At 48.5% G+C, this 13,401-nt stretch overlaps 1 protein-coding gene across 6 annotated transcripts in view; it reads left to right on the top strand.

Moving 5' to 3' along the window:
* FAM174B (family with sequence similarity 174 member B) overlaps positions 1-13,401 on the top strand; it is a 150,402-nt gene that overhangs the window by 114,964 nt on the left and 22,037 nt on the right. For 4 of the 6 annotated variants that reach the window (XR_012375173.1, XR_012375175.1, XR_012375174.1 and 1 more), the window contains exon 1: positions 4,597-5,037. The exons of the other annotated variants lie outside the window; for them this stretch is intronic. Coding sequence is in view for 1 of the 4 variants with exons in the window: in XM_025893127.2 (XP_025748912.1) it covers positions 4,700-5,037 (338 nt within the window). In the remaining 3 variants the exon portion in view is untranslated. Of the gene's footprint in view, positions 1-4,596; positions 5,038-13,401 lie in introns of those variants that run through there. 6 annotated transcript variants of the gene reach the window in all.

The following is a 13,401-nucleotide window of genomic DNA, read 5'->3' as shown; positions in this document are numbered from 1 at the left end:
AGAATCTTAAGCAGGCTCCATGCTGAGTGTGGAGACCAAGGTGGGGCTGATCTCATGACCCTGAGATCAGAACCTGAGCCAAAATCGAGTCAGATGGTTAACTGACTGAGTCACCCAGGCGCCCCACAACTAGTTGCTTCTTAAAGATCAGTTGCAATGTGAAATCTAAAACCATGACTATGTTTCATCCAAATCCATTTGTTTACCTTGCACTTTGAATGGATCTGTTACTGCCACACGATTTTATAACATTGCACATTGGCCATTTAGAAAAATTGGTGTGTTGATTTATGCAGATCTTTTAAAGTCTGACATATTTCATTATATAATATCTAAATCAGAAACCTAATCAGAAAAGTCTTAAAGGATTGAGAAGCAGTCTAGCTCACTGCAGAAAGCATCCTAATTGACAAGTTTTCTCGAAATTCAAATTTTCACTGGAAGGTTTGAATTTTATCATTGGCTACAATACTGTCGTTTGTTATCCTTGAAGTGACAGGTTCATCTTGTTCCTTTTTGAGAAAATGCCTGCCCAAGACCAGGCCTGAAGTTTGTCAAGCCCTCTTTTGAGAGCAAATGGTATTCTGTGAAAAAAAGTGGCTTCTTCAGTTTGCAACTCTCAGAATTGCACCTGCACTTTTTCTTAAGACAATCATCGTGCTTCAGTGTGCAGCAGAAGTGATTTGTTCATACTTCCCATTTCACCACATGTAATATTAAAATGTTCTGTCCTCAAGGGTCAAGATTTAATAATTTCATGGCTGTATCAAGGATATTCTAAAGTGAAACTGACTTTTTTTTTTTAGCTATTGTGCAGGTTGTGAAGAATACATTACTATGAATATAGTTTGTCATGATACATGATAAGACAGCATCAGTTTTCTTTTTAAGTTTTTATTTTGATTTTAGTTAGATGACACACAGTATTATAGGAGTTTCAGGTGTACAATGTAGAGATTCAACATTTCCCTACATCACCTGGTGCTCATCACGACAAATGCCCTCCTTTATCTCTGTCATCTGTCCACGCCCCCACCCCTGGTCACCATCAGTTTGTTTTTTACAGTTAAGAGTCTGTTTCTTGAATTGTTTCTCTCTCTTTTTCTTGTTTCTTAATTTCCACATATGAGTGAAATCATATGGTATTTGTCTTTCTTGCCTGACTTATTTTGCTTAGTATAATACACTCTAGCTCCATCCATGTCCTTGAAAATGGCAAGATTTCATTCTTTTTTATGGCTGAATAATATTCCGTGGTGTATTATATACCACATCTTCTTTATCCATTCATCAGTTGATGGACACTTGGGCGGCTTCCATATCTTGGCTGTTGTAGATGACGCTGCTATAAACATCGGGGTGCATGTATCCCTTTGAATGAGTGTTTCTGTATTCTTTGGGTAAATAACCAATAGTGCTACTGCTGGATTGTAAGGCAGTTCTATTTTTAACTTTTTGAAGGACTTCCACACTGTTTTCCACAGTGGCTGTACCAGTTTGCATTCCCACCAACAGTGCCTGAGGGTTCCTTTTTCTCCACATCCTCACTGACACCTGTCATTTCTTGTGTTGTTGATTTTAGCCATTCTCACAGGTGTGAGTTGATCTCTCATTGTAGTTTTGATTTGCATTTCCCTGAAAAGTGATGATGAGCATGTTTTCATGTGTCTGTTGGCCATCTGGATGTCCTCTTTGGAGAAATAAGACACCATCAGTTTTCATCATCATTGCTTTTGCACCATTAGTGCAAATGTTCACTCAGTGAAAAAGTCAAGTAACGTTTTAGTATTATAACAGCATTAGTTTTCACTTTGAAAATTCCTTGGAAGGGTCTCAGAGACCCCAGGAGTCCACAGACCATACTTTTAGAACTTCTGCTGTAGCTTACAGTTGATTCTAGAAGCAACCCAACATGCTTCCAGTAAACTCCCTTTTTCTGAAATCAGCCAGAGCTGGTTTCTGTTGATGTTACCAGTGTTCCATGTTAAAAATGTCACTGTTTATGGATGGTTGAATCTAAATGTGTTAAAGAACTCTAGGGCAATTTATAAATAAGCGCTTTGTTACGATGATTTGCACAGCAAATAATCAGGAAGAATGAAAGATTCTAAAGTTTCACTTTACTAAAAAAACCCCTAACATTTGTGCTTTTTACATTCTTGGTGTTAAGTCAACATTAAATAATCAAATAAGTCTACATAGGTCCAGAATTGTGGCAAAAGAAAGATAAGGGTATTAATATTTTCTCTTCTGAGTGCTTCAAATGACCTAAATTGAGCTAAGTATTATTGTTCTTATTTTAGGCATTAAAAAGAACTGGGATTTGATGGTTAAGGATCTTGGTCAAGGCCACTCAGTGGTCAGACCTCATCATCCCAGCTGAGAGACTCCAAAGCCCAGGACCTCTTTGCTCTACTACACAGGAATTTCTGATAAGGACACAAATATGAGCCTGTGACGTCTGAGGCTTATGCCTTTGAAGGCAGTGTTGCAAAGTCATGGGCATTAGAGATTGTTCTTTAAGGAACTTCTTTTATAAGTTCTATCGTGGTGATATGATAATGCTGACTTTCTACCAAAGCAACATTTCTGACATACCATAAAGTGGCATTTTAGAGTCGGAAGACTCTGTCCAAATTCATCACCACTGGGGCATGCCAGAATACTCAACACGCATTTCAAATAGCATTCCTTGGGTGATAACTTGATTATTATTCATCCCACTAAATCAAAATGAATCACATACAGTGGCAGGCATCTTCCTGGATGGCAGGCATCTTCCTGGATGGCCGGAATCATCTCTGCTACCTGATATTCACACGCTTGTGTAATCCCTCACCCCGCCCCCCCGAGTGTGGACAAGAGCTGTAACTTGCCTCTAACCAAGAGAATATAGCAAGGGTGTTGGGATGTCACTTCTATGATAAGTTTCATAAGATAGTGACTTCTGCCCTGCTAGCAGACTCTCTATTGGCTTCCACACTTGTACATTTTAATGAAGCAAGCTGCCATATTGGAAGGGCCCATGTGGTGGGGAACTGAGGGCATCCTCTGGCCATCAGTCAGTGGGGAACTGAGGCTGTCAGTCCAATAGCCTGTGAAGAGTTGAATCTGGCCAACAACCACTGATTGAACTTGGAAGCAGGTCCTTCCCCAGTTGAACCTTCAGATAAGACCCCAGCACCTGCTAACAACTGAGTATAACCCTGTGAGAGATCCTAAAACAGCAGACTCAGCTAAGCTATGCCTGGATTCCTGACTCACACAAACTGTGAGATAATATAGGTGTGCTGTTTTAAACCTCAAAGTTTTGAGGTAATTTGTTAGGCAGCAACAGCTAACTGATAGATGGTAGTATCTTTATTTATCTGTCTCTTTCTCTAGCAGGATCAGGAGGGAGCTGTTTAAGGTCAGTGAGTTCTTGTCATGTGTCTTTACCTGTTCAGCCACCACTGGAGAGTTTCCTGCCAGGATCCATCCTCAAGGTGAAAGGTGGAAGGTCCTCAGTGTAGTTTCTAAAGCTCCAGGAAAGCCCTCTGTGCTCTTCATCAGTTCCCACCTTTGGGCCTCTCACTGGAACCCTCCACAATTGTGTTTCTCCACTTAAGCATCATTTAGTTTACAAACCAGAGGCAGCAAGCCAATTACTTCTGGAGTCTAATACTTTAGCCTGGGAGGGAGATTATTATTTTATTTATTTATTTATTTTTTATTATTATGTTAATCACCATACATTACATCATTAGTTTTTGATGCAGTGTTCCATGATTCATTGTTTGCGTATAACACCCAGTGCTCCATGCAGTACCTGCCCTCTTTAATACCCATCACCAGGCTAACCCATCCTCCCAAGCCCCTCCCCTCTAGAACCCTCAGTTTGTTTCAGAGTCCATAGTCTCTCATGGTTCATCTCCCCCTCCAATTCCCCCCCTTCATTTTTCCCTTCCTACTATCTTCTTTTTTTAAAACATATAATGTATTATTTGTTTCAGAGGTACAGATCTGTGATTCAACAGTCTTACACAGTTCACAGCACTCACCATAGCACATATCCTCCCCAGTGTCTATCTGGAAATTGATGTCATGAGATAAACTCTTTTGAGAGAAAGAGGGAAATTGGGGAGATGCTAAAATATAATGCAATGCCTAGGCACCCTGGAGGCTTGTTTCCTCATCTATAAAATGGGGGTTTACCTCCAGGTCCCACAGACGTTGGTTACATCTGGGCTGCTGTGAGCTGGCTCTCTGGGTCCTAAGTCAACGATTCAATAAGAATGAAGAAATACCTGTCTCCTAAGGGTTTTAGGATTAAATGAACTAAATAAAACGTCCACTCGGAAGCACAGAGCTTGCACAATAGTGAGCCTGACCATGACTGCTTTCCATGCAGGGGTTCCAGGCCCCGGTGGGGGGCGGGGGGTTGGGGTAGACGGGGAGCGGGTCACAGCCTGCACCCGGGCCCGGTGGCCTGCTCCGCCCACGTGGGGCCGCGGCGCCGTCGAATGACTCGGTGCAACGTGTTGGTGGCAGCGGCGGCGGCGGCGGCGGCGGTTCGCGCTCTTCCGGGCTCCGCAGCTTCCTGCCGAGCACCGCGCAGCCGCCTCCGCCGCAGAAGCCCCGGGTGCAGCCTCGGCGGCGCCGGTGCGGGCCCCGGGCTCAGCCGCGCGCTCCCGCGGGGCCCCGGCTGTCCGACCGCACGATGCGCGCCGCGCGGCCGCCCGCGCCGCTCCTGCCGCTGCTGCTGCTGCTCGCGCTCCTGGCCGCGCCTGCCGCCCGCGCCCGCACAGCTGAGTCCGCCCCGGCGCCGCAGCCCGAGCGCCGACCGCGGCCGTTGCCCGGCCCGGGGCCCGGGAACGCCACCCGGACGGGGTCTGCGGCGCCGGTGGGCGGCGGCGGCAGCTCCAACAGCAGCGGCGACGCCCTGGTGACCCGTATCTCCAGCCTGCTCCGCGACCTGCCCACCCTGAAGGCGGCCGTGATAGTGGCGTGCGCCTTCACCGCGCTGCTAATCGCCTGCTTGCTGCTGCGCGTCTTCAGGTGGGTCCCGCCGCCCCCTGTCCTTCCCCCGCGGGCCGCCCTGCCCCGCAGCCTGCTGTCACCGCGCGCCCGCCACACCTGCGCGCACAGACGCTCGGGGCGCGCGGCTCCGCTGTGGGCGGGGTGGGGGGGCCGGCGGCGCTGGTGGGGGGCTCGGTGCGCGGCAGCCGGCCGAGCGGCCCGGGCCCTGCCCCGCAGCAGTGCGCTCCCCGTACACGTTTTAGAAATGTTCGCCTCCTTTAACGACAGCGATCACGAATACTGGCTTCCTTTGAACTCTCTGCTAATGTTTAACGCTAACAGTAGCGCTACCGATTCTGATAGTTCCGTATTTATTTTTACACAGAATTTATTTTATACCCATTTCACAGATGGGGGAAAAAAAATCTCCGGAGAGGCAGGGCAGTTTATCCAAGTAGACCCAGTGGTGGCGGTAGAATTTGAAACCAGGGCCTTCTGCCTTTAACCTTACCCATCTTGCTGTCCTTCCCTCCCTTGCCTCCGAGGCGCCTTTTTCTTTTTAATATTTTATTTATTTATTTGAGAACGAGAGAGCACAAGCGGGGCGGGAGGAGCGGCAGAGGTAGAGGGAGAAGCAGACTTCCCGCTGAGCAGGGAGCCCGACGTTGGGCTCCATCCGAGGACCCTGAGATCATAACCTGAGCCGAAGGCAGACGCTTAACCCACTGAGCCACCCAGGCGCCCACCTCCGAGGCTTCTTAATGCCCCACCTGCCTTTTTCCTTTTTCTTCATTGTGGTAACAAAAAAAAGCTGTGTCTAGAGCTTGGGGATGTGCCCAGGACATGTGTTGAAGGTGTGCTTTGCACCGGGGATTGGAGCTGAACTCCAGGATGCTTGGCGACCCTTGGTGGTCTCAGGGCCTTTCTGTTGGGGGATGCAAATGGTTCTCCTGTTCCCCTGCCTGACAGAGCTTGTCCCAGTGAAGACTCCCAAGGGCATGAAGGGTCTTGGGGAGGCTTTTGTCAGTTGCTCAAATTCAGGGAGAAAGTGTCTGGGAAATGAGGAAGGAGGACCTGGGTCCCTGGAGTAGAGATGGGAAAAGCTACCTGGGATACAAGGAAGACATTTTCCCCAAATGCCTGGGAAATCCTGTTTTTGCAGAAAATGAACCAAACGTGTCCTGTTGCTCAGGCGGGCCGCTGGGAAATCTGGGTGTGTGTGTGTCCATTATTCACTGCCCACCACTGGCATTCCAAGTGTAGACAGTGTGCTTTGTTGTTTGATCAGCTGTTGGAGGTTTGGGGCCAGGGGCTGGCTCTCCACCCTGGGGAGCATTTTCAGCACAGGAGCGGAAACCAGACCTGGAAAGGCAGTGTGGAGAGTTATCTGTTGAGGTTTGTTGTTGTTGTGTGACTGTGAGTCAAGGTGTTTCATTGTGAGTCTGTACGATTAAATGCCAGAGGTCCTGAGAAAATGGAGCGGGCTGGGGTGGGGGGGGCATGTGTTTCCACATCCATCTCCCCCATCCCCTGTCCTGGCACAGCCCGTGTTGTTCCTCACTGCGCTGGCCCCCTTGATGTGCTTTGGGCATTGAATCTCCCCCCACCCCAATCCTTTCCCCTGCCCTCCCTCCTCTGCTTACAAACTTCAGTGGCTCCCTGTGTAGCTATTACCTGCGTGTGGCATTCAAGGCTCTTACAGACTGGCCCCAGCCCTTCTGGCGGCCATTAGCCAGCCCTTCTGAGACTCCTCTCTGTCACTTGCTTATTTCCTTATGCTCCATGGTGTTGGCCTGTGCTTTCCTACCCCGGGGCCAGTTTCTGCTGCACACCTGCCATGACTGCCCCAAGACCTAGCTCCCAGGGTCCTTCCTCTGTGTGGTTTTCTGGACATCTGAGTGAGACCCTCACTTCCTTTTCTGGCCTGCCCCAGCCCTAGCCTTGTGCATCTTCTGTACAGCCCTTCTCACGCCATGCTTGGGTGGCTGGGTTTAGTGCCAAGCTCCCATACTCAGCAGACAGCCCTGGGCTGCAGGGATGTCCAGTCCCTCCCAGTGTCTAGGTGTCCCGTGCCGGCCTGGCATTTAGTGGAGGCACCATGGTCCTTTACTGACTTCCTGATTGTTCTGCTGGAGTGAGCTTTGATGCCTAGAGCAGTTCTGAGCATGGAGGTTTGAAACATTTTGCTCAAAATAGGCCTCCGAGCCTACAAGGCAGTGTACTTTTTAGGAAGGCATTTGAACTATTTTGCCAGTCTGCTCCTTATTACCCAGGGGTGGGGGAGAAAAGCAAGCTGCATGTGGCCGGATGTGAGCTGCGTGTTTGGGTGGGGGGTGGGCAGAGCCGACACTCAGGCCTCATTGGGGGGTTTGCGCAGTTTGGGAGGGAGGTTCTGATTTCATAGAAGCTGGTTAGGTGTATGATCTGCCTCCTCTTCCGGGCACGTGTTCTTGCGGGGGTGAGTTTGCAGGTGCCCCACTGCCACCCTGGTTTCCGAGGCGGACAGGAACTTAGAGCATTTTACAGCTGGGAAGGGCCTTCATGGCACACAGTCCCCATGCGCTTCTTTGCCGAGGAGAAAGTTACATTCCAGGGAGCAGACTGAGTTACCCACCAGATTCTCGAACATGAGGCGGGGCCGGTGGCCCATCTTGCTGGTGGTCTGTACTGTGGCCTTTCCCCCCTCCGCAGTCCTCAGCAGGCTCAGCTCATCGGGCCTCCCGACCACCTGCTGCTGTGGGTGGGTGTCCCGCTTCCGTGTCGTCACTGGGTCCTGGCCATTCCACCCTTCGAGTGACCCGGAGGCTGGCTGTCCTGCCTGTGCCCGTATCCTTCCCCCATGGGAGCTCCCGCACCTGCCAGAGCTTCTGCCCGGCTTGGCTCCCTACCTTGTGTCCGAATCTTAGCAATAGCCTTCATGTCCACTGCTGTTCCTGCTTCCAGTCTCGTGCCTGCCCCTGTCCATCCTCCCTCTCTGGTCTCGTCCTTCCTCTGCCCACCAAAGCCCCCATGCACAAGCTCCTTAGTGTACAGACGATGCTGGCTCTTCATACACAGGGCCCCGCCTCCCTCTTGAGCCCCTGTGTCGGCTCTGCCTACTGTTCCAGCCCCGCTGGGCTTCCAGAGCTTCTCCAGAGGGGTCACGTGGCCTGGGACCAGCATTCTTTGCCCCACTTTGACCCTCTGCCTGGAGTCCCCTCTGCCATCATGGAGTCCCCTCTGCCATCATGACTACATGGCCAGGTCCTTGCTCTTTGCCCTCCTCTGTTCCCTCTGAGAAGCCTCTTCAGCCAAGGCCCTCCAGAGCTCCCAGAGCACGCTGGGGTTTTGAAAGTCCCGCGTGGAGTCGAGACAGGAGACAGTCACTGAACGTGTTCCTTTGCTTTCCAGCCTGGGGGGCTCCCAAGAGCAGAGCTGGACCTTGATCCTTTGTGTCTCTCTGACCCCAGGTAGCCTCCAAGCACACACTGGCATCTAATGAAGATATTTTTAGCAAATGAGTGTGGAACGCCTAAGTATTTTATGTTACTGATGCTCCTCAGAAAGTCCTCTGTGACTAGATGCATGGCTGATGCCGGAAGCCTTTGAGGTAGGAATTCGTTTAGATGGTGACCCTCCATTTCCTTAACAACGCAGACCAGGGAGGAAGAGGGTAGTCAGGTTACTGCTTATAAAGCAGCAACCCTAGCCCATTTGTCTATTTTCCCTGAAGGAGCCACCCTGCCAGACAACAGAAAAAATGTGGATCCAAGGAAACCATTAAAACTGAAAGCACAGAATGTATATAGTAATGAAAAATACGTATACCTTTAACGAAGCAATTCCATCCCCAAGGTCCACACATTTTTCACTGTGATACATCTTCTTTCTTCCAATTCTGTTAATTGGGAGAGGAAGCAAAGATGCGTGGGCAGTGAAGTTCAGAGCAGTTCTGTTTGGTAGTGAAAATATTTAAATAACCTAAGTATCTAACAATGGATCTTCGTTAATTTATGGAAAGTATGGAATACACTTAAGCTGTTAAAAATGATGATGCTGGGGGTCCTGGGTGGCTCAGTGGGTTGAGCGTCTGACTCTTGATCTCAGCTCAGGTCTTGATCTCAGGGTTGTGAGTTCAAGCCCCGTGTTGGACTCTGCATTGGGCGTGGAACCTACTTTAAAAAAAAAATGATGATGTTGATCTAATACTGTATATCACTAAGTGGAATGGTTTATAAAATAGCACGTATAGTATGCTTTTATATAAATAATAAATTATACATATAGCAAACATGCAAAGAAACCTATGTGTATGTGCACATTTGTGGATGTGGGTGATAGTTATTTTTAGGTTATGTTTTTACATGATCTGAACTTCCTGACAGTGGACATACGTTCACTGCTGTTCTCCCTGTCTATACGGTCAGCTCCTTGCTCTGTTGTTGGGTGTATCTGAGGCCTGAAGACCTGTATGAGAGCGTCTAGGATGTAATTGACAAGTGGGATTTTTGGGTCCCAGAGCTACTCATACTTGATTTTCCTGAGTCTGTACCAGTTCACCCTCCCGCCTGCAGTGCCTGAGGATTCTCGCATCATAGATGGGAGTTACTTAGTACCATCTGACTTTCTCATTGTTCCAGGTAGATGGGTGTAATTTGGTCTCTCATTGGTTTGTTTGGCATTTTCCCAGTTTCTACTGAGATTGAGCGGCAGCCCCCCCTTCCCATACTTATTAATCAAGCAGATCTCTCCATCTGCAGAATCATTGACACCTTTTTCATGTATTTGGATCATTAAGGAACACTGTTTCAAGACGGGAGACAACATTGGAAGGAGGGAAAGGCAGTTTGCATGCCCAGCACCCTGTGTGTGTGCGTGTGTGCATGTGTGTGTGTGCGCTGCCCAGCTTCCCCCCCAGGTCTGTTACCTGATATGTTTCTGAGAGCTGGCAGGGAATCAACAGGGAGGCTGTGTCTAGGAAGTAGAAAACTGCAATTCCTCTAATTTTTTGATGTTTAGAAATATCTGGTGGGTTGCGTGGCGTCAGCAATAACACGACATAAGCCAGTATTATGCCCCATGTGCTCTCTGAGCTCTCACTCGAGATCTGGGAGGAGTCTGACTTCACTCTCCAGGGTCCTCTGAACAGGGTGGAGACAAGGCAGGGAACCCACCACCTCCACCACGACTCTCCTTTCCCCGTCGGGATCCCTTCCCCATCTTGGCGATCTCTGAGCTCCGCTGCCCAGGGCACATTTCTCCCAGATCTCTGCTGGCTGCTTTCCCAGCCACTTCTTATTTCAAAAGCTTTGTAAAATCCTCTTCTGTGGAAGGAGGGTTTTGGTGCTTCCTGGGGGATGGGGAGGAAGATGAATTCCAGGTGGGCTGAAACTGCCCGCCTATCACCTTTGTATGAATGGCAGAGGTGTGTGCCGCCGTGTCCTGAGGATGTTGGGACCCCAGAAGCTCAGTTACTTTCCTAAGCCAGCTCTTTGAAAAGGAACGAAGACTTTCCTGCCTATCCCGGATTCCCCAAATTTCCCATCGTCTGTGTATTTACATTTATAATAAGAACAGTGTTATTTAAGAGAAAGCATAACAGCTTCCTACTTTTGGGATTTGGGGAAACTTACCGTTCTGACATGGTTTTAGTTCTTGCTCGTTAGTAGAAGAATATTATTTTAATGAACCGAAGCCTTAGGCAGAGCATGGTTGGCAAGTTAAGTCTCTTTATATGAGTTTGAGAGAGACTGGGGAGCTTGTGTAGGGTTAGGTCATTTCTGATGGTTTGACCAAGGTTTTGAATTGGGGGAAAAGCTATAGAAGTGAAACATGTTTACCCTAATTTTTAATTTTTTAGTGCATTTTCTGTTTTCTTTCTTTTTCAGTTTCATTGAGATAAAGTGGACATATAGCCCTGTGCACGTTGAGAGTGTACCGCCTAATGGTTTGACTTACATTTATTGTGAAATGTTTAGTGTAAGTTTAGTTAACATCTGTCACCTCATAGAGATACCCAACAAAAAAAGGGAAAACAATTTTTTTTTCTGGATGATGAGAACTTTTGGGATCTACTGGTTTAAGCAGTTCCCAGGTACACCATCTGGCAGTGTTTACGATACACCCCCCATATGTATTTGTCTCATAACTGGAAGTTTGTACCCTTTGGCCACTTTTATCCAATCCCGCCCCTTCATTTAATTTATATATGACAGTGAAGAAAGAGTGTTAAATAAATCTAAGGCAGAAAAATTCAGATTTTTAATTTTTTTAAAAGAGGGTAGAGTGTACCTTTGATTCCTTTTTCTGTGAAGTTAAAAAAACAAAGTCAAAGGACATGGGAAACATAAGTTCCCTCAAGTCGTTCTCATCCAGGGAGGATTTTTGCCCCCTTGGGGTCATTTGGCAAGTGTCTGGATGGATATATATATATATATAGATATATATATGTAATTTTTTAAAAGATTTTATTCTTGTTAGAGAGAGAGGGAGAGATTGCATGCAAAGTGGGGGTGGGGAGGGACAGAGGCAGAGGGAGAAGCAGACTCCCCACTGGGCAGGGAGCCCAACATGGGGCTCGATCCCAGGACCCCAGGATCATGATCTGAACCGATGGCAGATGTTCAACTAACTGAGCCACCCAGGCGCCCCTGGAGATATTTTTGGTTGTCGTGATTTGCGGAGAGGGATGCTGTGGGCATCTAGTATTGAGAGCCCAGGGATGCTGCAGAACGTCCTACAGTGCACAGGATAGCCCCTTAACAAAGAACAGTTGAGCCTGAGATGTCAGAAGTGCCGGCACTCCCTGAGAGTCTGGGCTGCGAGGCTGTTAGTCGTCTGAAGTGAGCAGTGTACTGAGCCTTTCTGGGCATTCAGTGCCCAGCGCTAATTGCCATATACACCTGCAAGGCCTACGGGGATATTTAGAATGACATGGAGTCAACCGAGTCCCTGGCTCCCCTTTAAACAGCTAAGTCTTATTGTATTTTAAAATATGGTTCTGAAAACAGATGTAATTTATACCCAACGTTTTGGTCTTGCTTCTGCCTGTAGCTGAGGATGCAGCCATTTGGCCAAAATAATCAGGCATGTGCATCTGCCTCTGGGCCTCTTTCTTTCTTTTTTTTTTTTTTTTTTAAATATTTTATTTATTTATTCATGAGAGACAGAGAGAGAGATAGAGAGAGAAGCAGGCCCCCAAGGAGCAGGGAGCCTGATGCAGGACTCGATCCCAGGTCCCTGGGATCGTGACCTGAGCCGAAGGCAGACGCTTAACCATCTGAGCCACCCAGGCACCCTGCCTCTGGGCCTCTTTCAAATGTAATCGGTGACTTTTTAAACTGCGTGAGCCTCCCTAGACACATAGCACCCTGAGTGGAGGAGGTACCTCATGGCTGCTCTTATTAATGTGCCTGTGAGGACCCGGCACCTGCCACTGATTTCTTCTGTCAAATTGGGAAGGGAGAAAAATCCCTCTTTAATTTAATGCTGAGCCCTCTGCCTTACGTGGCTTTACCCCTAAACTCTCATGCCCACGATCACCTTAGTTTCGAGGGCTTTGCAAACTCAGATCCTTCTTGGCACATGAGGCGCATCTAGGGGTGGGGGTCCCCAGTGTTAGTGTCTACATAGCACGCTTCCGGATTTAAGCAGAGAAGGCTTCAGGGGCTGTGCTGGTATTTTAGTCTTATGGCTGATGCTTTGGTTCTAACTCTTTGCAGAGGGAATTTCTGGGACCATTAATTTAGAAGCATGTTGTCATGGTTTCACTTAAAAAAATCTGTGCTTAATCTAAGGGTGATCTGCCAGGAACCCGGACTTGGTATTTATTTTCTCGGGGGTGCAGGGGGGCGGGGAGGAAATCCACGCTCACTGGCAAGTGTGGAGCAGAGGAGAGGCCGTGGCATAGAGAGCTCCCCTGACCTCCTCCCTCCATCCCATTGTACAGATGAAGAAACTGAGGCCCATTGGGGGAAGGGTTTATTGAGGTCATCCAGTGAGTTTGTAGGAAAAGCAGAACTTAAGCACAGGTGTTCTGATGCTCAGCTTGGTCCTTTCTGGGCCCCCAAGCCGTGGTGGGCTGGGTTTTGGTCTGTTCCGGTTGGGTCTCCGCAGCAATCAGCCAAGGACCCAGGAGAAAACATGGTTGAAAGGATCGAGCTTTTTTCCCAGTGTGTTTCCTGAGACCCACTGTGAGCATAGGGGGCACTGTGCTGTGGGGAACACACCAGAAGCCACGGAGCTCCGCGTTCAATCTGGGAGACGGGATGGTGCCCTTGGATGGCAGCTACTGGGCAGAGGAGAAAGATTCCAATTCAGCTGGGGAACTGATGTATCAAAAGTAACACTTGTAAACAAAAGTATAAATTGCAAAAGGCCGGCCGGCCCCGGGGGCTTTGGCTGGGGATAGAACAGTCTGGGAAG

This window comes from Callorhinus ursinus, unplaced genomic scaffold (assembly GCF_003265705.2).
Source record: "Callorhinus ursinus isolate GAN/ISIS: 27379988/994484 unplaced genomic scaffold, GSC_fseal_2.0 scaffold45, whole genome shotgun sequence".
NCBI lineage: Eukaryota > Metazoa > Chordata > Mammalia > Carnivora > Otariidae > Callorhinus > Callorhinus ursinus.
The sequence above is the reverse complement of the archived record's forward strand: the minus strand, read 5'-3'. Positions and strand labels throughout refer to the sequence as shown.